The following is a 24,129-nucleotide window of genomic DNA, read 5'->3' as shown; positions in this document are numbered from 1 at the left end:
CCCATTTCACTTTAGAGCACAACTGAGCTTCCTTCATTCTAAAGAGATTTGGTCTGCTGTATACTGAAGGACACTGTTTAACAATAAACAGCATGGCTGAACAGTAGCAAAAGTGCTAGCTTAATGGGTCCTGAAGGTTGTATTTGAAATACAGCCTGTGTGGAAGGAATTCTGTACCTATAGCAACACAAAACCTGAAAGAAGGGAGTGTATAGTCTCATCTATAAGCACAAGAGTGGTGAACATGCATTCTGTCTATGCTATTATTGTTTCATTGACAAAAAAGGGTGCTAAGGAAATGCCATGGGATATTTTTGAGGCATATCTCTGTATTCCTCTAGTGGCTCAACCCTATATAGATTTTGTTTAAAGGGATGCCATTAAAACCCAATGAAATTTTTGTCAGCCTGTATGATAAATAGTACTATATTAACTTTTGCTTTACAGTCTATATGGGATAGTAAATTAAAAATGCTATGTCACACAGTAAAACAGATATACCTAACTTTACAAAATACATACAATTATTTTATGTGAACTGTATTTGCTCCAAACATCATTAACTATCCTTAGCTCCTATTAGTCCATATAAACTAAATTATGTAATAAGGAGAAGGCTGAATAAAGACAAAATATCTATATTTATAAGAGCACAGAAATGCTACTGTGGAGAAATAGGCCAACAGATACTATTTGGACATGTACTCAGAAAGCAGTTCTGGTCCAACAGTTGACAGTGGAAATAGAAAAACAGAGGCCACAAAAACAGAATGGAGTTTCACAAAGCAAATTTTACTGGTGTAAAAATAAAAAAGGATTAGAATCTAAGGAAGGCTAGTGTATGAAGAGCGTGTTCCCATACTCAATTCTACTTCAAACAAGGCAGCATGTCTCACTTCATTTGCATATGTGTCTATAATTGTGCATGGAAACAGTCATGGATGTTCTCAGGATTGCATCTGTTGGGAAAAAAACTTGTAGTCCTATTTGTAGCACAGAGTTAATGTTAATATTATGAAACGACATCACCATGTCTCTTCTTGGGTAGAATATGTGGATAAGTGGAATTGATACTAACTCTGTAGAAACTAATTGAGAATACAACTGTTTAAATTCTATGAATCTCAAGAATTTTCATAAATGGGTCCAATTTCACTCAGCTTTTGGCATAGGGTTCAAAAACTCAGTTATCTTTTATCTTCTCATCTTGTCTTCTTTTCTGCTAGGGACCCGAAATTATATTTGAAACAATATTTTATTACAATTAATTAGCATTTTTTCCTTAGCTTTTTACCGGATTTGCATCCAATGTCTTTTATTTTAGTTTCCTTTTTACGTTTTGGATATCAACATTGTAAGAACTGACACCTTGGGTCCCAATAATGACCTGACTCATGCACAATTTGAAATATGCAGAATTCAGATTTAATGAGAGTAGTGTACAGATCAAGAGAAAAGCTGCGATTAAAGATTCCCGCCTAAACTACCTAATTAAAACTTACCCAAAATCCCACTCCCCCCTTAAATCTCTTCCCACCTAATTCCAACGGTCAGCCATACCAGGCACAGATGTCTCTGGCAGTATGACCTTGACTCCCTCCTCAGCCCAAACAGAAAAGATTCACACTCCTTGGTGTTCCGCCTCCCATCTGGTTCTTGACACGTGTTCACTCATGGCAGGCGAACACGATCAGACGATTCATCAATCATTTGATTGTGCAGTCTGACAGATATTTAAACTTACATTGAATTCAGTATTTGATTTACATTTTGACAACAGCTATCATTCTAGAACTTTCAGTTTCAAGAATTTGTTCATGCTTTCAAGGTTTGCATGTAAGGTTTGTCTTAACATACAAAGACAACTCGCAATTTCACATTTTTATTTGTATGTTTTTGGTGTTGTTTTCCCCCAATCCATCTGACTTGATTATAATGCTTACAATGCGTACAAAATCAGATAACTTTGCAAGGTGTTTTGTTATTCGGAAACATTTTTTTAAATTTACACCTTACATTTCTACTTTATGGTAGATAACAAACACAGCAATAGTATAATAATCACTTATGGGATACATCGTGAGATTTCATTACTTGAATAAGGATAGCTGTTGCTGCTAATACTACTGCTACTTCATATCTATCTATCTATCTATCTATCTATCTATCTATCTATCTATCTATCTATCTATCTATCTATCTATTTCTTGGATTTCTCTACCAAAAAAGGTAATTGTTTAAATCAGTGTTTCCAGCTTGGGCAACTTCTAGCTGTGTGAACTTCAGCTTCTGGAATCTTCAGCAATCTCCATGCTGGCGGGAGAATTGTGAGATTTGAAATCTTAAATGGTTTTGGAAAAGGATTAGGTGTATTTATAAAGTGTGCATTGTTGTTGTTTATTCATTCAGTCGCTTCCGACTCTTCGTGACTTCATGGACCAGCCCCCGCCAGAGTTTCCTGTTGGTCGTCAATACCCCCAGCTCCCCCAGGGACGAGTCCATCACCTCTAGAATATCATCCATCCACCTTGCCCTTGGTTGGCCCCTCTTCCTTTTGCCCTCCACTCTCCCTAGCATCAGCACCTTCTCCAGGGTGTCCTGTCTTCTCATTATGTGGCCAAAGTATTTCAGTTTTGCCTTCAATATCGTTCCCTCAAGTGAACAGTCTGGCTTTAGTCTGACCTCTCTGTCATGACCTTCCCGTCTTGGGTGGCCATTCACAGTTTAGCTCATGGCATCACTGAGGTGCTCAAGCTCTTCTGCCACTCAGTTCAGATTCATTATCCTCTGGTCTTTTGCCCGTCCAATTCAATCTAGTAGGTTGAGTATGCTGTGGGTCTCATTGGCCAGGAAGTGTCGGTTGGCGGGAACTAGAAGGCATGCCTTCTCTTCCGTAGCACCTGCCCTCTGGAACATCCTCCCTCCAGAAATTAGGATGTCCCCAACCCTGTTGGCCTTTCGTAAGGCCGTGAAGACCTGGCTTTGTGCCCGGGCCTGGGGCCTCGAGCGTGTGGATGGTCCCATCTCTTGGCTGTATTAACATCCATACATAGCTTACTTGGCAGCCATGTATATTTATTTTGTATTTATTTTATATTTTAACTGTTTTAATTGTAATTGTTTTAATTGTTTTATAGTTTTATTGTTGTAAGCCACCCAGAGTCACTTGCTGAGATGGGTGGCTATAGAAATCATATATATATATATATATATATATATATATATATATATATATATAAATATATAAATATATAAATATATAAATATATAAAATCAAACCATTTAATCATTAAAACCCAAAATCAAAACTTCATCTTTTTCTGACACAAGCAAATAGTCTAAAACTGGTTACCAAATAGAGACAAATCCAGACACGATATTTTCTCTTATCAACGCTGTTAACTTTGAGGATCTTTTGAATATTAACGCATATTTGATCCCAGAATTTTTTGGCCTTCTCACAAGTCCACCAAAGATGATAAAAAGTTCCTTCACCAAGAGAACATTTCCAACAAACTTTTGTTACTCCATTGTACATTTTTGGCAACTTATCAGGAGTTAAATACCAACGATACATCATTTTATAAAAATTCTCTTTTAAGTAGCCAGTTTGGTCTAGTGGTTAAGGCAACGGGCTAGAAACCAGGAGACTGAGAGTTCTAGTCCTGCCTTAGGCATGAAAGCCAGATGAGTGACCTTGGGCCAGTCACTCTCTCTCAGCCCAACTCACCTCACAGGGTTGTTGCTGTGGGGAAAATAGGAGGAGGAAGGAGTATTAGGTACGTTCGCCGCTTTGAGTTATTTATAAAAATAATAAAGGCAGGATAAAAAAATAAATAAAAAATAAAATAAAAAAAATCAAACCTTTGTTCCACGTTTTCTCCCATTGCTCCAACATAATATTATATCCAAAATTCTTAGCCCATTTAATCATACATTCTTTAACTTTTTCATCTTCTAAATTCATCTGTAACAACATTTTATTCATCTTTGTAATAACATGTTCATCATGTATACAATGTTCCATTTCAAATTGAGTTGTTTCATTGACAAATTTAATTTGTTTTATCTACCTTAAAACATTCTGACAATTGTGCATATGTAAACCAATGACATGCAAAACCTTCCAACTCTAAGTGCTCTGTTGTTTTAAGCTTAGATTCACCCTCTTCAACGTTTAACAAAACTTTATAATTTAAACAGCTTGTTTTCCCCACATTTTCTCTTCTAACAAATGGTTCATGAGGTAACAACCACAATGGTACATTAGGAGACTATCTTGTTTTATATTTATTCCAAATGCTCATTATGGCACTCCTAACAAATTGCTTTTTAAAATCTTTATTAACTTTAACTTTATCATACCACAAGTAGGTGTGCCACCCAAATCTGAATTCATGTCATTCAGGTTGCAATAATTTCCTGTTCTTCAAAGTTATTCATTCCTTCATCCAAAGCAAACAACAGGCATCAAATACAATTTTAAATCGGGTAAACCCAAATCTCTTTTTTCTTTGGCATCTTGTAACAATTTATATTTAATTCTTGATTTCTTGCCTTGCCAAATGAACTTAGAGATACCCGTCTGCCATTGTTTGAATGGTAAATCTATTGTCAAAATTGGTATAGTCTGAAAGAGGAACAACATCCTAGGCAAAACATTCATCTTAATCACAGATATTCTCCCCAAAAGAGACAGTTGTAGTTTTTCCCATCTTAACAGATCTTTTTTCACATCATTCCAAATTCTAACATAATTATTCTGAAACAACATACTATTCCTGGTTGATAAAATCACCCCCAAATATCTAACCTTTCTTTTTCAATCTTGAAACCAATCTTACCCATCAACAATTCTTGATTAGATTAAGTCATATTTTTAGTCAGCATCTTTGTTTTTGTTTATTTACTTTAAGTCCCACCAATAACCCAAATTCTTTCAATTTCTTCATCAGATGTTCCTCAGTATCCAAAGGTCCTGTAATATCAAAACTAGATCATCAGCGAAAGCCCTCAGTTTAAAGGCCTCTTTTTTCATCTTTGGGCCCTTTATTTGTTCATCTCGTTTAATATCTCTATTAAAAACTTGCAACACCAAGATAAAGAGCAAAGGACATCCTTGTCTTGTTCCTTTTTGTATATGACGTGGGTCAGTTAACTCATCGTTCACAGTGATGCTTGCCTTTTGAGGTGTATAGATTGACTTGATTCCCTGAATAAAATACTCTCGAAAGTCCATATTTTTCAAGACTTTGAACATGAAGCTCCAGTTCAAATGATCAAAGGCTTTCTCTGCATCTAGGAAAATAAGAGCCGCTTGACGCTCATTATGATGTTGTAAATATTCTATAATATCCAAGACAATTCTTACATTATCTTTTAACTGTCTTTTGGGTAAGAACCCACACTGATCATGGTGAATAAAGTCCTGTAAAATTTTCTTCATTCTTTCTGCCAGTATTGAAGCAAACATTTTATAATCATTGTTCAACAATGAAATTGGTCTGTAATTCTTAATTAAAGAAGGGTCTTGACCTTCCTTTGGTAGAAGTATCTTAGGATCTTAAAAAACATAATGTTCTTTAATACTCTTAGGCATTGATTTGTTTTTATGGAATATTCCAGTTCTTTATTGTTGCAAGTATTCTCGCAAATAACTATTATCTACTGTACCGATACACTTTGATTTTTTATTCTAAAAATCCCATATATTTAGAATAATCCAAAATATATTTTATTTTTGATAGTAATTAGGGAGCTTTAGATCCCTCAATTGTATCTGGAGCAAATTTTGGAATCAGAATTTTAACTGAATATAATGCCATCATGTAATTTTAGGCCAGATTCTCTTCTGATTATCAATAAATTGATCTAAGTTATTAATCCCTCAAATTGCCCATAATTTCCCCAAAAAGGTTTGCCTATAGTTTTCAAACCAGGAAATGTCCTAATTACTGTAAGTATCTGCTATCCAATACCTATGTTGTTGTTCTTGAGAAACGAGACCCACCATCCTGATATGACTTTATGAAATTGAAAGGTCTTTATATTGATTTGGAGATTAAACACTGTTGTTGTACATATAAGACAACAGGGAAGCCAGCAATGCCTAATCATACCTTAGATCTTAACAAAAAAAAAAAGGTAATTGCTTCTTCACATCCCGTACATTTCATAACCCTTTGGGCAACAATGCCCACATTTCCCCACCAATATAGCCAAATGGGAATTATGGATTTTGCAGTCCAAGTCATCTGGAGGGTGCTTAGTTGATAGAGTCTGCATCTAGAACAGGGTCTAGTACAGATTCTGATTTTCCTAGTAGAAGGATAGCATTCATGATGTATTTATAATCCCTGGAAATTACTTTTACTGGTTTAATATAGTTAGTTTAATTTTTGTAGAATGAAGTTAAAGGGGTAAATATGGACTTTTCTTCCCCATTTATGGCTGCACAAAGAAGGTAACAAATACCCAAATATTGTGACGTACAGTATATTTTGTATAAATATGTGCAGAGTATGTGCATTCAGGCGTAGTAAAAATAATTTAAATGTTGAAATACAAGGACACAACAGAAATCCATTCTTAACAGCAACTAAACATTGTGCATATCCCAAAAGCCTATGGATATAAAAAAATAATATATATATGAAATATAAAAGTATAACATAAAGATGTAATATATTTTCAACTAAAAACTTGCATCTCTTCGTTTTAGACTTGAGTTTAAGAAATCACACAGACTGGCAAAAAACATGACACGCTAAATATGCTGAACTTGCAAGATAGGCAGCTATAGAATTCGGTGAATGTATAAGAGAGGAAGACTCAGCTGCAAGCAGTGATAGAGAAAAATAATGCTAGGCATGGAGAAAGTGGATGTGGCAAACCTTCTGTGTATGTATGTAGGTGTGTGTGTTTCACTGGGCCTGGAGTACATAAATCATACAAAAGGCCTTATTATGCGCACTGTACACCTATAGTATATGCATCTCTAATTACTCAGGCACAGAGGGGGAAATAGGGCTGGATCTTATGAATTTAGAAGTGTTTGTGAAGGGAAAAATCTCCCTCCCTCCCTCTTTCCAAGCAGCACCGACATTTATCTTTCTACAGCAGTGTTTAGTGTGAAAAGGGAGTATCAGGAGAGTTTGATAGGATCCAATTAAATTCCAACCGATAAAATAATGATGAATTGCAGTTGAGCTCCAATGAGACATGATGCACATTACTGTCATCCCCATAGTGCTAAGAAGGCATTGAGGTCATCAACTATAGAAAAATAGGACACAGTTGCAGCTGTACTATTTGTGCGGAAAAGAGTCAAGGGAAATGAGGTTGGAAGGTGTTTGTGCGAGTATGTGTGTTCAGTGTGGATGTGTACGCTGCAACAGTGTTCTGCATGAATCCAGGAGATCAGCACAGAAGCTATCTTCCTTTGCCATTCAGATTCAGAACTACAGAAGAGAGAATAAAGGAATCTAGGTTTCTCATTCTAATAGAAACTATATTTTTATTGTTTGCTGTTTTGAATGAATTGAGTAGAAACTAGATAAGGCCTATTAAGATACCAAACATTCCTGTCATACATTGTCCATTAGATAAACTTTCTTTGGTTAAAGTGTTATGCTTTAAATCTAATCTATCCTACTTGACATTCCCCTATAAATCAAAGATGTCTTGAAGGCATTTCTACTGTTCAGAAATAATAGGTCTTAATAGGATATGAAAGCACAGGTGGTCCTCATTTAATGACCACTAATTCAGCTACCATTTGAACTTGCAATGATGCTGAATGAGTGGTACTTACGACTGGTCCTCGAAGTTCCAGTCATTACAGCACCCCACGCAGTCACGTGATTGTGATCTGGGCACTTGGCAACCAGCCCCGATTTCCAACCGTCGCAGCTTCCTACAGTCATGTGATCTCAATTTGAGACCAATGGAGAAGCCAGCAGGAAGTTGGAAGTCATTATCAAGTGAGGTCCTCGTTTAACGACCCATAGTGATTCACTTAACAGTAATTGGGAACTGCTTTCGCTAAGCAGCATGGTCATGTGCATTGCACTTTATGACTGCATTGCATAGCGACAGAAATTCCAGTCCCAATTACCATTATTAAGTGTATTGAATTGAGGATTAAAATGTATATGTAGGTTGTGTTCACACATTCCATTAAACTATAGCTTATTTTAGCCATGATTTGTTTCATACTCTGTACTGAGCTATAACTTGTGGTTTACAAACCAGAAAGGGTGGATTCACATGCATGCACTAAAACCAGATAAAGTATTGAACTTACAGTAGGTGGTGTGTAAATTGAATCATGTATTTCTTTTCCTGGTGACTGAATGCTCAGGTTAATCCTAAACTGAATAACATTTATATCCTGTTTTTAAACCATTCAGGTGCTTGGCCATTGTTTTCAAAGAACTTGGTAGTTATTTGATGCTTGATTAGATGGAACAAGATGAAACTTAATCAAGGGGAATGCTAAGCAGATAATTCCCCATAAACGCCACATAAAATATACAGGGCACAGAGGCATAATTTCAGTTGTTTACACATCAGCTGATGGTGGGGAATTGATTGAGTGATTGATCAAAGTTATATATCCGCCCGTCTCCAAGAAAAGTGACTCTGGGCGGCTTACAAAAAGGTTCTTGCAAAGAGATTTGTCATCTTAAAAGGACAGTTTATTGAACAAATATATTTATTCCACATTGCATCCTCTTAGAGGGGAGAGATATCTTAGTGCTAGAATTCTGAGAACATCAGCTGTCATTTTAAAAACAATGTAATAAAAAAGTTGAGAATATCCATGCTGTGAATATTTTTCTTTGTCCTCCCTCCAGTATGTTTCTCTGTAATGGGTCTTTACATGAAGATCTGCATATTCATCTTCCTTTCTAGGTATTCCTCTGTCTTTGTTTCCATATCTATCTTTGTCTCTCTGTGTCCTTCTACACCCATCTGCTTGTTTGCTTGTCATGCTGTGTGCCCATCTGTGTTAAGTTTCTGTCCACCTGCATTTGGGTATTCTTTTATTTCTTAAAGCCTGATCAACTGTTCTGTATATAGAAGCATTTGGTGTAGACTTTTCATAAAAGGAGCATTTGGTATAGACTTGCAGAAGGCGATTGATTACTTAATCAAGAATAGAGACAGTTAGGTCAGAGGATAGAAGTAGCTGTGTGTCCTAATAGTTATTATATTCCTCTATTTTGAACTTCCTCAGTTGCTTTTCAATGTCACTATTGATGTTTTATTGCTTTTTGGTGCTGTTTGGTGGGGTTTCATTTTAGTTTTGTTGTATATATTTTTACTGTCCGTTACTTGGCTTACATATATAAATGCCATATACCACTGGAAATCCTGAATAGTGATTATGAAGAGACCCAGAGCTTGCTGGTAAAGCATTTATTTTGTGTGCAGGTCATAGGTATACCTAGTTAAAAGGGGATGTGAACACCTCCTAGTTTTCTATTTATTAAATTGCTGTAATTGTCAAAGGTGTGTAATTTTCAGCCATTTGGGGGAGGAGAACACCACTCTTTGGCAGAGCATGTGCTCTGAACTCTGACATCTCCAATTAAAAAAAGGATCCTCTAGGAGGTGACATGAAATATGTGACAGGATCCTGGAGAAAGCTGATGATACTAGCTAAATGGAGGAATTCTCTGACCTGACAATAAGGCAGCTTTCTATTTTTCTTTGAACGGAACTATTTTAGTGCCTAAGAAACAAGCAGTTGGACTTGGTCTCAGTTATTAGGAGCCAAATATCTCTGTTAGTAGCATATTGCAAAATACTTCCCCTCTTCTTTTCCAAATCCTGGTATTTTTATTTGTTTTACGCGAGCATTTATACAGCAGCATCTATAGTTGTGCAGCACATACAGGTAGTCCTTGACTTATAACCATTTGTTTAGTGACCATTCAAAGTTACGACAGTGCTGAAAAAAGTGATTTGTGATTGGTCCTCGTATTTATGACCATCACAGCATCCCAGTGGTCACAAGATCAAAATTCATGCACTTGGCAACCAGCTCGCCCTTAAGATGGTTGCAGTGTTTCAGGGTCACGTGACCGCCATTTGCAACCTTCCCAGCCGGCTTCTGACAAGCAAAGTCAACGGGGGAAGACGGATTCACTTAACGACTGCGGTGATTTGCTTAACTGTGGCAAAAAGGGTCATAAAATTGGGCGTGACTCACTTAACAACTGCCTTGCTTAGCAACCAAAGTTCCAGGCCCAGTTGTGGTCATAAGTCGAGGACTACCTGTACATGGTCTCCTATTTTGACAATTTAGATATTTCTTACCCCATGAGATCAGACTGTTATTGCATCTAGGCAATATTATCTATTCTGAGCAGCAGCATTTTCTGAAGTCTTGAGCCCAGTGGTTCATGTCACCCAGTAACTGATAGCTTCATGGAATTGGTTTGGATTCTTTCAGAAGGAAAATCTTTAAGTCCCATATTTTCCTTGTATACTGCTCACTTTTTATCAATTAATTAAAAAAAATGGCAGGGATAGTTGTTTAATATATATCTTTCTTATACTTAATTCAGTTGAACAGAGAAAGATAAGGAAAACCATTATCATGAGATTAGCCAGGCAGGTCGCATACTGTTGTTTGGGAACCTGTTTGGTATGAAGTGCATCCAAGGTGGCTTCTCTAGTTTCAGACAAGCTCCATCATAGGGAAGGCAGAGAGGGCCCTATTGTATGTCTCCAGAGCAGGAAGTCAGACATGCCTCAAAATGCATTGGCCCAATTTTGCTTTGGCTTAATTTTGGATCAGTCATTTTCCAATTTTTAAAAACTCTCTCATGTATAAACTGAGGATTATAAATAGATTTGCTTCTCATCAAAGATGGATGGGAGGGGGGAGGGTTGATTAGTTACTGTTTAAATTTCTGTGGTGTGTAACTGCAGAGTGATGTTGTAATCTAAATAGTTTTTTTTAAAAGAAAGAGTAAATAGAAATCCTGTTTGAGCTTTCAAGGCATGCACAGGATTCATCTGTGTATCTGTCAACAACAAATAAATACAGCTTAAACTAAAATAATTGGAGTGCAGCCATTCCTGTGCTGAACTGCCAAATCTTGAGGTCAGGAATCTGCAGCAATCACAACTGGCAAATCAGCAGTAGGAATGGAGGGATTTTCTTGGTTTTGCATGCAAGAATACTACACAGAGCTTGAAGCTCAGACTGTGCTGGTTAAGACTGTGCTATCCTTGGACCTTTAAAATGCGTACAAATCTGTCTGTCTGATACTCCTTGTTTCTTCTTTAAGATACCTACCACCAAGACAGAATTATGGGTATATGGATAGTCAGAGAGGGAAAGATGCACATCTGGCTGGCTGCCTCCTTATCTGCTTACTACACTTAGGAAACAGCTTCCTTAGGGGGTTAGGCCTTGAACTGCATGCTTCTAGCAGAGGCTGACTGCCCAGCATTACATCAATTTCCTAGCCTCATGATTTAATCTCTCTCTCTCTCTCTCTCTCTCTCTCTGTTTGTGTGTGTGTGTGTGTGTGTAGCCCTGTAGAGGGGAGGTTACTGGCAATGAGATATCACTGTAGGAGCAACTCTAAAGGGTACAATAGGGAGATCTTGGGGATGACAGCACCCTACTTTTATTTTTGTATTTTTAATGAGTCCTAGGAGCAGATGTGGGGAGGAATCTAAACTTCTGGTTGGTTATGACCTGCTGGGAATAACAGTTTTAGCATAAACTTGGAGGAGAGTGAGAAATGGAAAATGGACAGGGGGCAAGCATTGAAGCAGTAGCTGTCTGGTGGTAGGAGGGGTATATTGTGAAAATATGCAGTCTGGCCAAAGGCTTGGGTCACTTCCTTTCAGGTTGCAGACTAACCAAACAAATCAAGGTGTCAGTAGTGGTGACACTTTCAACTTAAAATCCCTGCTTTTCAGTGCTAGATTAGTAGTAAGTAAAATATCCATCATCCAGGATTGTATCTGTTATCTAGTACATGATTTTGTATGCATTGTGGACATGTGCAAACAGAAGAGTGGGGAATTCATGTCTCCCAGCTTTGTCCACCATACTATTCTGTGATACAATAGACTAGCACTGCAGGTGGGGAAGTACAGTAGTAGTCTATTAAAAATCCATCATCTTGATGACCAGATGCACCATTTTATAATCTGCCAATTTTCAATGGATGATGCTATATTTGGTTATTCAGGCCAGTATATGGATGGTTTCAATATACTATTTACCCTTTTACTTAATAGTTTCTCTTCCTGGGTTAGTTGGGGCACAGTAATCTTGGGCATGTCATTGAATTACCCATAGCTCCTTGTTTTGTAGGATTTCAATATCCTCACTGAGACTGCCTGATCAAGATCTGTTAATGATGTAATGCCTTCCATAATGTTGATCAGCCTGTCCAAACTAGTATCTGCACCATACTTACCACAGGGTACATTTTGGATTTGTTTTGTTTTGTTTCCACCCTGAAGTTAGTGATCTAAAAGTGGAGAAGCTGTTTATAATACTGTTGTCATGGTCATATCACTCCCTGGTTAATTTTAGACTGACAGCTGATAGAAACCTCTGAGAGAGTGAAGGACCATTTAAAAAATTCCAGCTCAGATACCTGATTTATCTAAATAGTTTTATGAGTGCATTTGGGGAATTTCCCATGGTATCTGTCAGCAATACTGTTAGTGTCCTGGCTGATTTTTCTGAAAAACGGAGGTAGAGAGGGTAGTTAACATTATAGCACCTAAGAACCCATTTCCCTCTCATAGAGCCAAATCAGTCCACTGCTTTATGAGGGAGTTAAGAGCAGTGAAGCAGATGGGACAACAGCTAGTGGAAGGACTTTTCTGACAGATCGGATTAAGTGCAATGTGAAGCCCGTCTGAAAGTCCCCTTGAACTCCTCCATTCTTTTACAGCCACATAGTACAGGTCAATACTACAGTAGATCCATGTACTTTGTGATATTTCTTCTACCAAAATGTTCGAGGGAGGGATCTGGAACTGTTAGTAACTCAGTTTGAGCAATTTGCACTCTTTATCTGTTCCAATTTGCTTTTGTTTCCAATGTTGGGACAGGCTGAAGGAATGAAAATTGGAAAACATCTTGTCCTGTTTTTGGGGATTCTTTTCAGGTTGTAGATCTCAGGGATTTGGACAGACTTGTGACAGATGAGACTAAGTGCACTGAGGCCTGTCTGAAGATCTATTTGAACTTCTCCTTTGCAATTCTCTAGCAACCACAAAGAACAGGCTAATATTACTTTCCTGTATTATATGGCATCTGCTCCAGCAAGATTGAATTGGACCTTGAGGACATCCTTCTATAGTGCTTTTGGCCCTTCCTGTGAGACGATGTTCAGAAAGTAGTGCTGAGGGAGTGTTGTTTGACATATAGGTGTTGACCTTTAGTGTTTTGTCTCCATGATGTTTAACCTCTACATGAGACCTCTGTGGGAGGTCATCTTGAAGTTTTGGTGTGGGAGGTCACCAATAATGCTTCTATTGCTCCTGAATGTGCTCTAAGTTAAAAAATGGGCTGGATAAAAGAGAACAAGTCCAGACAAGATAGAGGTGCTGTTAATAAATAGGATATTGGTTTGGGATGCTGAGGTCAGCCTCTTTTGGCTGAAAAAGCTGATTCACAGTTGGGAAGTGTTCTTTAAATCTCTTCCATTACTGGCTTTGTCAGGAGTGTTTTTGCACAATTACACTGAATGTGTCAGCTGCTGTCCTACCTTAGCCAGTTGGATTTGGCAACAGTTAGTTGTTGCTTTTCTTATATCCAGTCTTGACTACTACAACACACTGTATGTGATACTATCTTTGAAAAAAACCACCCAGAGTCCCTCTCTTGGGGCAGTTGGGTGGTAACGAAATTTGAATGAATGAATGAATGAATGAATGAATGAATGAATGAATAAAAGTGTCCAGAAGTTGGTATAAAATGCAATATCTAGGCTGCTAACAGGTGTAAAGGAGAGGGCTCATACGATCCTTGTGTGAAATATCTACACTTATAGTATACAATGTTAAGTGTTGAATGTTTATGTCATAAACAATTAGGATCTGACTAAGGGACTCCTCACCTATTAGGAGCTTCTCTAATAGTTAGGTTTTGCAGGAGTGGCCCAACTATCAAAGGTTATTTTTCTAGCTCTGTGGAGAGGGAATTTTCTTGCATTACTCCTTTGGAGTTTTGTGTTTGGCCTGGCTTTCTTGATGTTAAGAAAATCTGTAAAAACACATCTTTTTTGCCAGGCTTTTAATGGTGAAATTATTTTAATGCTTATTTTAATGTTATTTTTAATTATGATGTTTAATATTTGTATTCTCTCTCTCTTTTTACAAAGTTCATTAGAAGGGGATAAATTAAATGCATAATAATTTCAATTATAGAGTTATTCCTGATTGATAGTTTAAAACCATCAAGAATACATTATAGCAGGGAACGGAGGAATAACCACATAGCAGCACAAAAGGCAAATCTCATCTAGTAAATGCAGCAAGATCCTACCTATTCAGTTTATTTAATTCATTTTAGGTGCTGTCTGACTCTGAACAGCTCACAATATAATGAACCATAAAACTCAATACAATACAAAACAAAACAAGATGGGATTCAGTTGCTCTATGCAAAGACATAGATGAAAACGCATCCATCAAGGGGCCCATCTACCTTAACCCAAGGCATGGGAGAACAAAGAGGTCTTTTGGGCCATACACAATGCCAACAGGGTGGGAACCACATGGATAGGGATAGATAAGGATAGGGATAGGTCGACAAATTCAAAATTTTATAGAAGCAATAGTAGCAGCAAAGACAGAAGTTACAGTAGAATTTACTTTTACTAATATCTAAGTGTTTTTTTTAATATATTTGTGTCTTCAGTCACTGTCTAATATGCAAGGCTAATAAGATTTCTGTAACCCATCCCTTGCTCTTCTACCTCTCCCTCCATGCACATACATGTTACATAGTGAAAGGGTAATATCATTTGTATTGACAAAGTTATTTTTAAAATATTTTAAGTTTTGTAGAGTTCAGAACCTCCTCACTGCACTGGATTGCATATACTACGTTGCTCCTCTTACGTTTCAGTGTTCGATCTTTAGGGTGTACAAGCCTCTGTCTCAGTGTGTTGGTGGGTTTGAGAAATACAGTAATGTATTTTACAGTATACTACAGCAATGTAGTATCTGCAGTCCAGTGCAGTGAGGAGTGTTCTGAGCTCTCCATTGGGGAAACCAAACAGCCTGTACACAAGAGGATGGCCCAGCACAGGAGGAGCAACACCACAGGACCAGAATCAGCAGTTTACCTTCATCTAAAAAAAAAAAGGCACTCATTTGAGGACAATAGCGTTCACAGTTTGGACAGAGAAGATAGGTGGTTTGAGAGAGGGGTTAAGGAATCCATTCGTGCCAAAGTGGAAAATCCTTCCCTCAATAGAGGCAGGGGCCTGAGACACAACTTGTCCCCCATTTTTCATGCTGCTCTTTCATCAGTCCCCAGGAAGATTAAGACCACTTCACAAGTTCACCAGGAAGGCCACTCTTAACAAGGAGCAAGGGATTCAGGAGTAAGACATCCCAAAGACAATCCACACCTCCATGGCACAATTAACAGCCATTCAGGTGTAGGGACAATGCAGCCACCCTGGAAGACATATATGGGGTCCCCTCACCAACCTTTGCCCTGACTGAAGAAGCTGCTTGGACCAGCAGCGAAACGTTTCAACCAAAAAGAAAGAAATCCAGTTGCCATGACTCAACCTGGATGACTGAGAATCGTCATTGACAATGTGTTAAAGTACTTCTGCCAGGGCTTTTGGGCAGAGGCAAACTACCATCCCCCATCTAAATGATGCTGGTGTGGAAACATCTGTATTACAATTTCAGAGTTGTCCCCCAAAGCCAAGGAACTAATCCTAACATGTTCTACCACTCAGAGGTATTCTGTGTGCATGCATAATGTAATGTTTGCTGATAGTGTAATTTTGTGACAACCCAAGAAGCAAATTCAGGTTGCTGTGTGCTACAGCCATTAAGCCAGCCTGATATATTTGCAGAAGTGTATAATTGTAAAAATGTGAATGGAGAGATGTTAGCAACATTGGCATAAAGCCACAAGCAATGTAACACATCAGCAAACATGATTGTTTAATAAATTGACCTTCATTATGTTCTCCCACATTGTCCTGTTCAGACTATGCAACCAGGCAGAGTAATATCAAAATACTTTTTATTAAATAACTATTTACAATAAATAAGTCCTTGATGTACAAAGAGCTGGGTTCAGCAAGCCCAAGTGGGCCACAATGAGGCAGAGGAACAGTATTGGAGTTGCACTGGCACTGGAACACTGGGCAGTCCAACGCCCCACCTCAGACTGGAAACCAGTAACTGGAGTCTCGAAGCAAGACTACAAACTGGCGACGAAGCTGGACTTGACTAGGAACTCTGGACTAGGTTGGAGGCTTGGAACAGGACTGGAACTCAGAGCAAGGCTCGACTCGGCTGGAAGCCCCGGACTGGGCTGGATCCTCTGGATTGGAGACTTGGAGCAAGGCAGGAAACTTGGAGCAAGGCTAGACTCGGCTGGAAGCCTGGATCTGGGCTGGATTCTCTGAACTGGAGCTGGAAGCTAGGCTGGAAAATGAGTTCACAACAAGATAGGTGTGAAACTCCGGAGCAAGGCCTAGCACCTGTAGCACCGTTGAGCTGCACTGAAGGCATGCTGCGGAACTGAGAATCGAAGACACAAAGACACTGCATGGAAGACCGCAGAGTTCCAAGGCTGGATGCACAGCTGTGATCTCTGGGCACGGTAAATACAGAATCCTCGATGGCAGCAGAAGCAGGATTCAAGTCATCTTCCGTGGTGAGCAAAGGCGCTGATTCCTCTTCGGCAATAGACGCTATCTCTGATGCAGGTAGGGACCTTCTGCTGAAGCTGCAGGCTTGGAGGATCGGCTGTCTCCGGCAGCTTGCTCTTCACGTGTCTGCCTGTTATCCTGATCTTTCGCGCGCCTGGACCGTTCTGCAGCCAATCGGGCTGCCTTCTCCTTCGCGCACTGATTGGAGGATTCGAATCCTCCCCCAAATCCTGGCCAATCAGCGCCTCGGACTCTTCCTGCACTGCTGGCTCCTCTTCGAGTTTCATTTTCCCAGTTTCAGCCCGGTAAGTTTCTATTTCCTCCTATGACACACATGTTTATTTGGAAATAAGCCCTATTGATTTCAGAAGACTACCTTTTAAGTACATGTATTTTGAGTTGCAGTTCTAAATAGTTGTCCCAAGTTGTCAGAATACTTAGAAGCCTAGGCACAGTTAAAGAATAAGAGTGAAACACAAAATTGGCATAAAACATAAAACCAAGTAGAAAACCCAAGTGTTTGGCTTTGGCAATGTAACTCAAGCGTGTGGTGTCAGACTGTTGGCCGTAGTTCAAACCTATTGGCTGCTTTCCTTCCTGTTTTCTTCAAAAGACCCACCTTTTAAACTTCCCCTCTGGCTCTTGGGATGCATTTCCATTCCGTTTCTTTATGCAGAGTTTGGAAATCCAGGAATAGTCTAGGCAGTTATTGGCAAGACCAACATTCTGGATTGTTCTTCCTCTAGCTGAGTTTTGGAGACACTGGCAGCTGTAGAAGCAAACAGATCCCTAGTTCTTGTTTTTCCAGATGTGCCCATCCATCCTTTCAGACCAATGTAGAATTTAAAGAGAGAAATCACATTCAGTGCCTTCTTAATTATGTAAGAACATGCATGACATGTTTTCAGCTGTCTAATGTAGCCTTTGTTCTTCCCTGCAATGAAGATGTTGAATTCATTAGCTTCAAGCAAGTTCTCCAACAGATGAGATAGTAAATTCTAAATCTGCACTGTACCATTGCTGACTACTGATGATGGTTCACATAACTGACTCCTCTATATTGCATACAGAAAATTAGTTCTTTAGCAGAGCAGACCAGTTTTTGCAGTTTAGCAGTGTATCTTTCCAGACTATGCACTGTGTGCTGCCAGAATTGCCCTGTTGAGGGAGGGAGGATAATATTGTATCTGAAGAAAGCAGGGAGCCAACAAGGTATGCTACACCATCTCTTTTAGGTTACATTTGATTAGTTTATAGATTCTTGCCTGATCAGTCTTTATGAGCATTTTGAGTTTTTGAAGATTGTTCAGTCTACAATTAAAATTTTAGGAAAGGGAAATCCACCATTTGCCAGAAAGGAAACTGTTTGTGGAGAGGAAGGTGGGTATCTTCCAAAATAAAACATTGGGCTGCAGTCACCCACCATTTTTATCTTCTGAGAAGACAGCATGACTCTTTTGTATGTGTGTATATAAAAAGCAACATAGATAATGATTGCTCACAGTCTTAATGTCATAATAAGAGGTATGTATGTATGTATGTATGTATGTATGTACGTATGTATGTCTCAAATTTGTACTACCGCCCATCTCCCCCCAAGGAGGAAATAATGTTCATTATTCATAGACATGAACCCTCATCTTATCTTAAGTTTTTGACTTATGCCATATCTTGCTGCAGATCACCAGAAGTCTTAATAATTATCACCAAGAAAATGTTTGCTGGGTAGAAAAGGTCATATTATATGAAACAAAAATGCACATATCTGTCTCTTTTGTGTAAACTGTTTTTGTCAGAGCAGGTATCTAAAGAGTTAATAATCTGCCAGTTCCCACTTTGTACCCTATTCAAAAGGAATTCATCTCCGAAAGGATCCAGGGCAGAGAAATGCAAATAAGTGTTTCGGACAGCTGCAGGCTGTATGCCTTTCTGAGATGCCAGGGCCCCAAATGAGACATGTCAGAGTACAAATTGAAAATGCCAATTTCACTTATGCTGCCACGCTGCTCGTCACAGCTAAATCCTTCTCTGCCACCCTCCCAAAACACTTTTCTCTTTGCAAATGATGGGTGCTTTTCCTTTATGTAAATATACCTGACCTTTTTTGAGATATTCCTATAGACAGCTTCTTCAGCCTGTTTCCAATTAGTTTGACACAACCACAAAAGAATGACATGAACATACACTAACAGTCACACACATTTACACGATACCACATTATGCAAACATCAATTATTTTCAAGTCCTTAATGACCTTTATGTAGTTTATGTATTGTATTGCATAAAGATATTATTGATGTGAGCTTATATTAGCTGCACTTCAATTCTCTGAACTTTCAATTGTGCAATCTGCATTTAGAGTTCTATGCTCTACTCTTTGGGGTAGATATTTGGGATTATAGACCAGTCTTCTCCAACTTGATGTTGTCCAGATTACAATTCCTACCTTCAGCAGTTAACTTGGACAATACCATGTTGGTTGAAAGATTATTCTAAGAAAGGTATTTGTTGAAGAGAAATAAAATAATTGATTGATTGATTGTGCCATCAAGTTGTTGTTGACTCCTGACGACCACATAGATAGATGTTCTCCATGAAAATATAATAATACTTCAGATGAATACATCAATCCCCAAATGGGACATTTTGTTGAAATGCCTTCTTTACACCATTTAATATCATATTCTGCACTTTAGGCCAGCCTTCCTCAAATTGGTGCTCTTCAGATATATTATACAATGACTCAAGGCATATATATCTGGAATATGGGTAAAACAGGTCTTAAACAGCTGGATTTAATTAAAGAGTATTTTATATCACTAATGCCAAAGGTCAGGAGTTGATAAATTTTTCAGGCCCATTTGCCATTGCAGAATCTCGTATAATGAACAGCTATCTTACAAATTGCCAAGATCTCCTGAAATTTCAGCAGTTTTAACCCATTTTCTAGAAGAAGACCAAAATCTCTACAGTATAGAGAGCTTGGCCATTGCTATTTAATGTGGGAAAACAGTGGACATCATTCTAGTGTGCAGGTGTGTGCCCTATGCCTATGGGTGCTATGTGGCCGACCCATGCTGTGTAGATAAGGCTTCTGACCTGTATTTCTATAGTATCTACTTGATATTGTGATTCTGTGTTGTTTCTGGCTCAGTATGCAAAAGAATGATTGGTCATGTTAGGTGACACAGCTTTCAGGAACTCAGTGTTTTGTTTCTCATTCTCTATGCATGACAGTTCACTTGTATTCTGTATGCTTTATAGCTACTTTCTTTTTTAATACAAATTAAGACAAATTGGATTTCCAGGGAAGTAGAAGAGGAGGAGGGAGAGAAAAGGGAGACTTGGAAGGATATGTGTTGGGGAAGGCACTTGTTGCCTTCTTCAACTTTCTGGCTGTCTTAAGCCTTGATGGCTAATATAGTGCTGTGGCTGAGCAGGGAGGGGGTGTTTCCAGAGCATGGGGAGAGCTGCACCTGTAGTATTCATAGTTCCCTAACAAACTCCAGCAAGCCATGAATCTTTCATTTAATCTCTCCTGACACGCCTGTCATTTTCTCCGGAGAAAAGTGGAGAATCTCTCGCCAGAGGAGGTCATTAGCTGTCAGGGAAGGTTCCGACTGCCTTCCTGTCTTCATATCGATTAAGCCTCCACATGCACACAGGCACTGTGGAGGGAATATTGATGAGGCTGCGAGAAGTTTGGCTGAAGCAAGAGATTGGGTTGGGTTTATTTTTCACTGAGATAGATGGGGTGAAGGCTCATGGTGATGTGGGATGGAAATACAATTCCCAACTTATGTGCCTCTGTACTGCAATCATCTTTCTTAGAGAGATAGTCTTCCTTAAGTCTGCATTTTCATTTCCTATATTTTCTTTCCTGCTGTAGGAGAAGCAGAACAGTATTTGCCAGCTCAACAAAGACAAAAGTAATGGCTCTAGTTGCTGGGAGGTTTTAGATTCCATTCTTCCTCAGTTTAAATATTTATTCAGACAAACGCTCCCTGCTCTGTTGTCTTATTTTGAGGAACAGGTGCACAGCATTCCTGAATGCTGAATGGTGATTAGAATAAAATAACTTCAATTTCTACTTTTTATTTATTTATACAGTGAAGATACCTGTTTATAGATTGTATATTACTTTAATAGCTCTGAAATCACTTAGTTTCAGGCTTTGTGTGCTCTGGGGTTGTATTTTAAAAATGAACCCAGATTATTACATTATGCAATTTTTGTGCTGGGGAACATTGGCCTCAACAGCCCAAATAAATTATGCTCGTGATTTGGCATCTAATAGATTTGATCAATTCCCACCAATCATTCTCTAGTGGCAGGGCTGGTAAAGAATACTACAAATCCAGAGTCAAACTGTCTCAATATTGCCTAAATAGGCAAAGGGAAAATTAATGTGGACAGTAATTGGGGTGCTTTGGACTGGTCCTCAATTACTTTTCCCCAAAGTGCATTCTGCCTGGTAGAGTTCTAAGAAGCAGCTGGAAAACAAGAAAGAAAAGTGTGTTGTTGTTCCTTGGTTTTGGGGGGCTTTGTATCTGACCAACCCATCTTGCCTTTACCACGGTCATCACTGGCAGAGAAAGATCCAGGTAGGTGCACTTGAAATTAGTGAGAATGGTGTGATGTCCCCCACTAGCCTTTCATTTGGCTCTTGGTTTGTATCTGTTATTTTGTCTAAGGTTGACTAATAGACTTTTTGCTCTGTTGTGTCTTCTTTGCCAGTATTTCTATGAAGGGAATGACATCAGTGACCTCCCAGTGAACCTTTCTGTCGTGTGGAATGGAAACTTCATAATTGACAATCCACAAAACATCCAAGGTAAAGTGAAATAGGGAATGTAGAAGCACCTTCAATTGTAACAAAATTTCTCCACAGTGAACTGTCTCCACACTTAATCTCTGAACCAGCCAGCTGGGGACTATATTGGAATTAACAAACTGCCACAAGTGAAAATTCAAAACATTTTACCCATCTGAGCAAGCGGTGTTCCTGACACCTAGCAAAGTTAGAGGTGGCAGTCTGGAAATGCCTGTTTTTATAACTTATTCTCTGCATTATTTCTCTCTGCCTCTAACGCATCTCTGGAAATGCTACAAGTTATTCAGCCAACTAGGTGCGCATCCTAAATAGAAAAGAAACCACAATCAAGTTGTTTCACTAATGCAACTTCCAAGGGACCGAGGTCAAGGCAGTTTTGCAAGTGGAGAGAAAAAGTATGACAAAAAAGAAAAAAAAATCTTCGGACCTACAGTCTTTCCAAGTTATTTGGGGAAGCCTGACTACTGCATCAGTTCACATCAAGCTGAAATTGGTGACATACATCCTCCCTGTCCTGTGACTGTTAGCTGAGATTCTGATAAACAAACACCTATATCACACTCAAGCCAGATTCCGTATTTAAAGTTAATATGTTTATGGGTTGTGGATACTGACATCCTGCTAATGTCAAGCTAGGTGTTGGACAAGAATATGGTGAATGATACACTCTGAGTTCCTTTTTTGGGTAGTCAAAAAACTACTCATCAGAGGAGAGTCTACAATTTATCTTTGAGTGTATGCTTTTCTTTTGCAGCTCACTTGTACAAGTGCTCAGCTCTGCGAGAAAGCTGTGGGCTGTGCCTCAAGGCAGATCCACGCTTTGAGTGTGGCTGGTGTGTGTCAGAAAAACGGTGTTCCCTCCGACAACACTGCCCAGCATCGGAAAGCAGCTGGATGCATGCGAGCAATGGCAATAGCCGTTGTGCAGATCCCAAAATCATTAAGGTATGTTTGTGATGGGTGTTGGATTGGCAAAGAAAAGGATCTTTCTTCATTCTCTTTCTCAGTGGTCTATGGAAAATTGGCTGTTAGAGGATGCCTGGAACTACATGGTTCTGGAGTATTTTAAGGAATGATAGGCATATCCTGCAGCTGTTGGTATTAATCAGTCCAGCTTTGTACACTACTGATTTCATGTTCGTAATTCCTCAGCTTACCTAGCTGTGGTATCAGGGGAATTTCCCTGGCAAATCATGAAGCAGTGTCATAGGAGGCTGAGAATTATAGGATTTGAAGTGTAACACATCTGGCGGGTACCACGCTGGGGAAGGCTGGTGTGTATGACATTCCTGTGGCACATGATACTGCTGTCAGTTTAGACTACTAGTTCTTCAGCCGTTGCAAATACTTTTTCATGCCATTTAACTTTTTAGAATTCTTTTTAAGAAATTTGATAAAATCTCTCTCTCCTTTGCTCCATGAGTTTTCACAGAATGCTACTGCTTATGTGATTATGCTAATGCTATCACTGAGATGCCATTGATGGAATAATACAGAGATGCTTGCAGTGGAGAATTGGGAGGATGTGATTCAGTGGTTAGAGTTGGATACATATCCTACATGCCATTTCTAGGTCTAATTTTTCTCCTTTTCTATTTAGCTTCTCCCTTTGACTTTTGTTCTGCTCTCTCTATAGAATGGAGATGTTTAATATCAATCGATATTGGTGGCCTGCAAGAGTTTATTGTTCAGATCTAATGAATTACTCTGAGGGCAGTTCCCTCTGATAGACAGGGACTGGAAGTGAATTTGGCACATACTCACTGTATTACAAGGCATTTGTTTCTAGAGCACCTCTTGTGTATATTAAACTCACATTCTGAATCTATGTCTGTCTGCTAAAATTTAGTGGTAGAAATCAGTCACTATAGCAGATGTGATAAACATTGTATGCTCTTATTTGGTTTCTATGTAGTTTCTCCTTGATTAGTATTGAAGCTCACATCTCCATCCGGTTCTCTTACCTTTACATCTAAGAATAGGAGGAGAAAACAAAGGAAAGACCAAGAGATGCAGGAAACTGAAGACATCTCTGCTGCAAAGCTAGATGCCATTGAATATTAGCCTGAAAATGAGCTGTTGCTTGCTTGGTACCATTTCCCTGCTGATTTTAACACTTTCTGTAATCACTGAACAAAGACGGTCTCTCTCTCTCTCTCTCTCCTTTCTTTCATGTCCACTAATCTCTTCCCTTCATTTCATCTTCCAGTTTTCTTCCCCCATTTCTCTTCTCTTCTTAGTGGAGCTACCTCTTCCTCACACCCCACTTCACCTGTTTTTTCCCCCCCCTTTTGACTGTTTCTGCTGGAAAGATATAGGGGAATATGAATACTTGCATGTTTCTGTGTACAAGAATGAGAGAAAAAAGTATTGGTCTAGATCAGTGTTTTAGTG

At 38.8% G+C, this 24,129-nt stretch overlaps 1 protein-coding gene across 2 annotated transcripts in view; it reads left to right on the top strand.

Moving 5' to 3' along the window:
* Window positions 1-24,129, top strand: part of PLXNA1 (plexin A1) — a 332,347-nt gene that overhangs the window by 226,924 nt on the left and 81,294 nt on the right. For both annotated transcript variants that reach the window (XM_063291689.1, XM_063291688.1), the window contains exons 10-11: window positions 21,639-21,735; window positions 22,490-22,680. In XM_063291689.1, the coding sequence (XP_063147759.1) occupies window positions 21,639-21,735; window positions 22,490-22,680 (288 nt within the window). The remainder of the gene's footprint in view (window positions 1-21,638; window positions 21,736-22,489; window positions 22,681-24,129) is intronic.

This window comes from Candoia aspera, chromosome 2 (genome assembly GCF_035149785.1).
Source record: "Candoia aspera isolate rCanAsp1 chromosome 2, rCanAsp1.hap2, whole genome shotgun sequence".
Classification (NCBI taxonomy): Eukaryota; Metazoa; Chordata; class Lepidosauria; order Squamata; family Boidae; genus Candoia; species Candoia aspera.
Note: the sequence above shows the minus strand (reverse complement) of the source record. Positions and strands in the feature narration are given on the sequence as shown.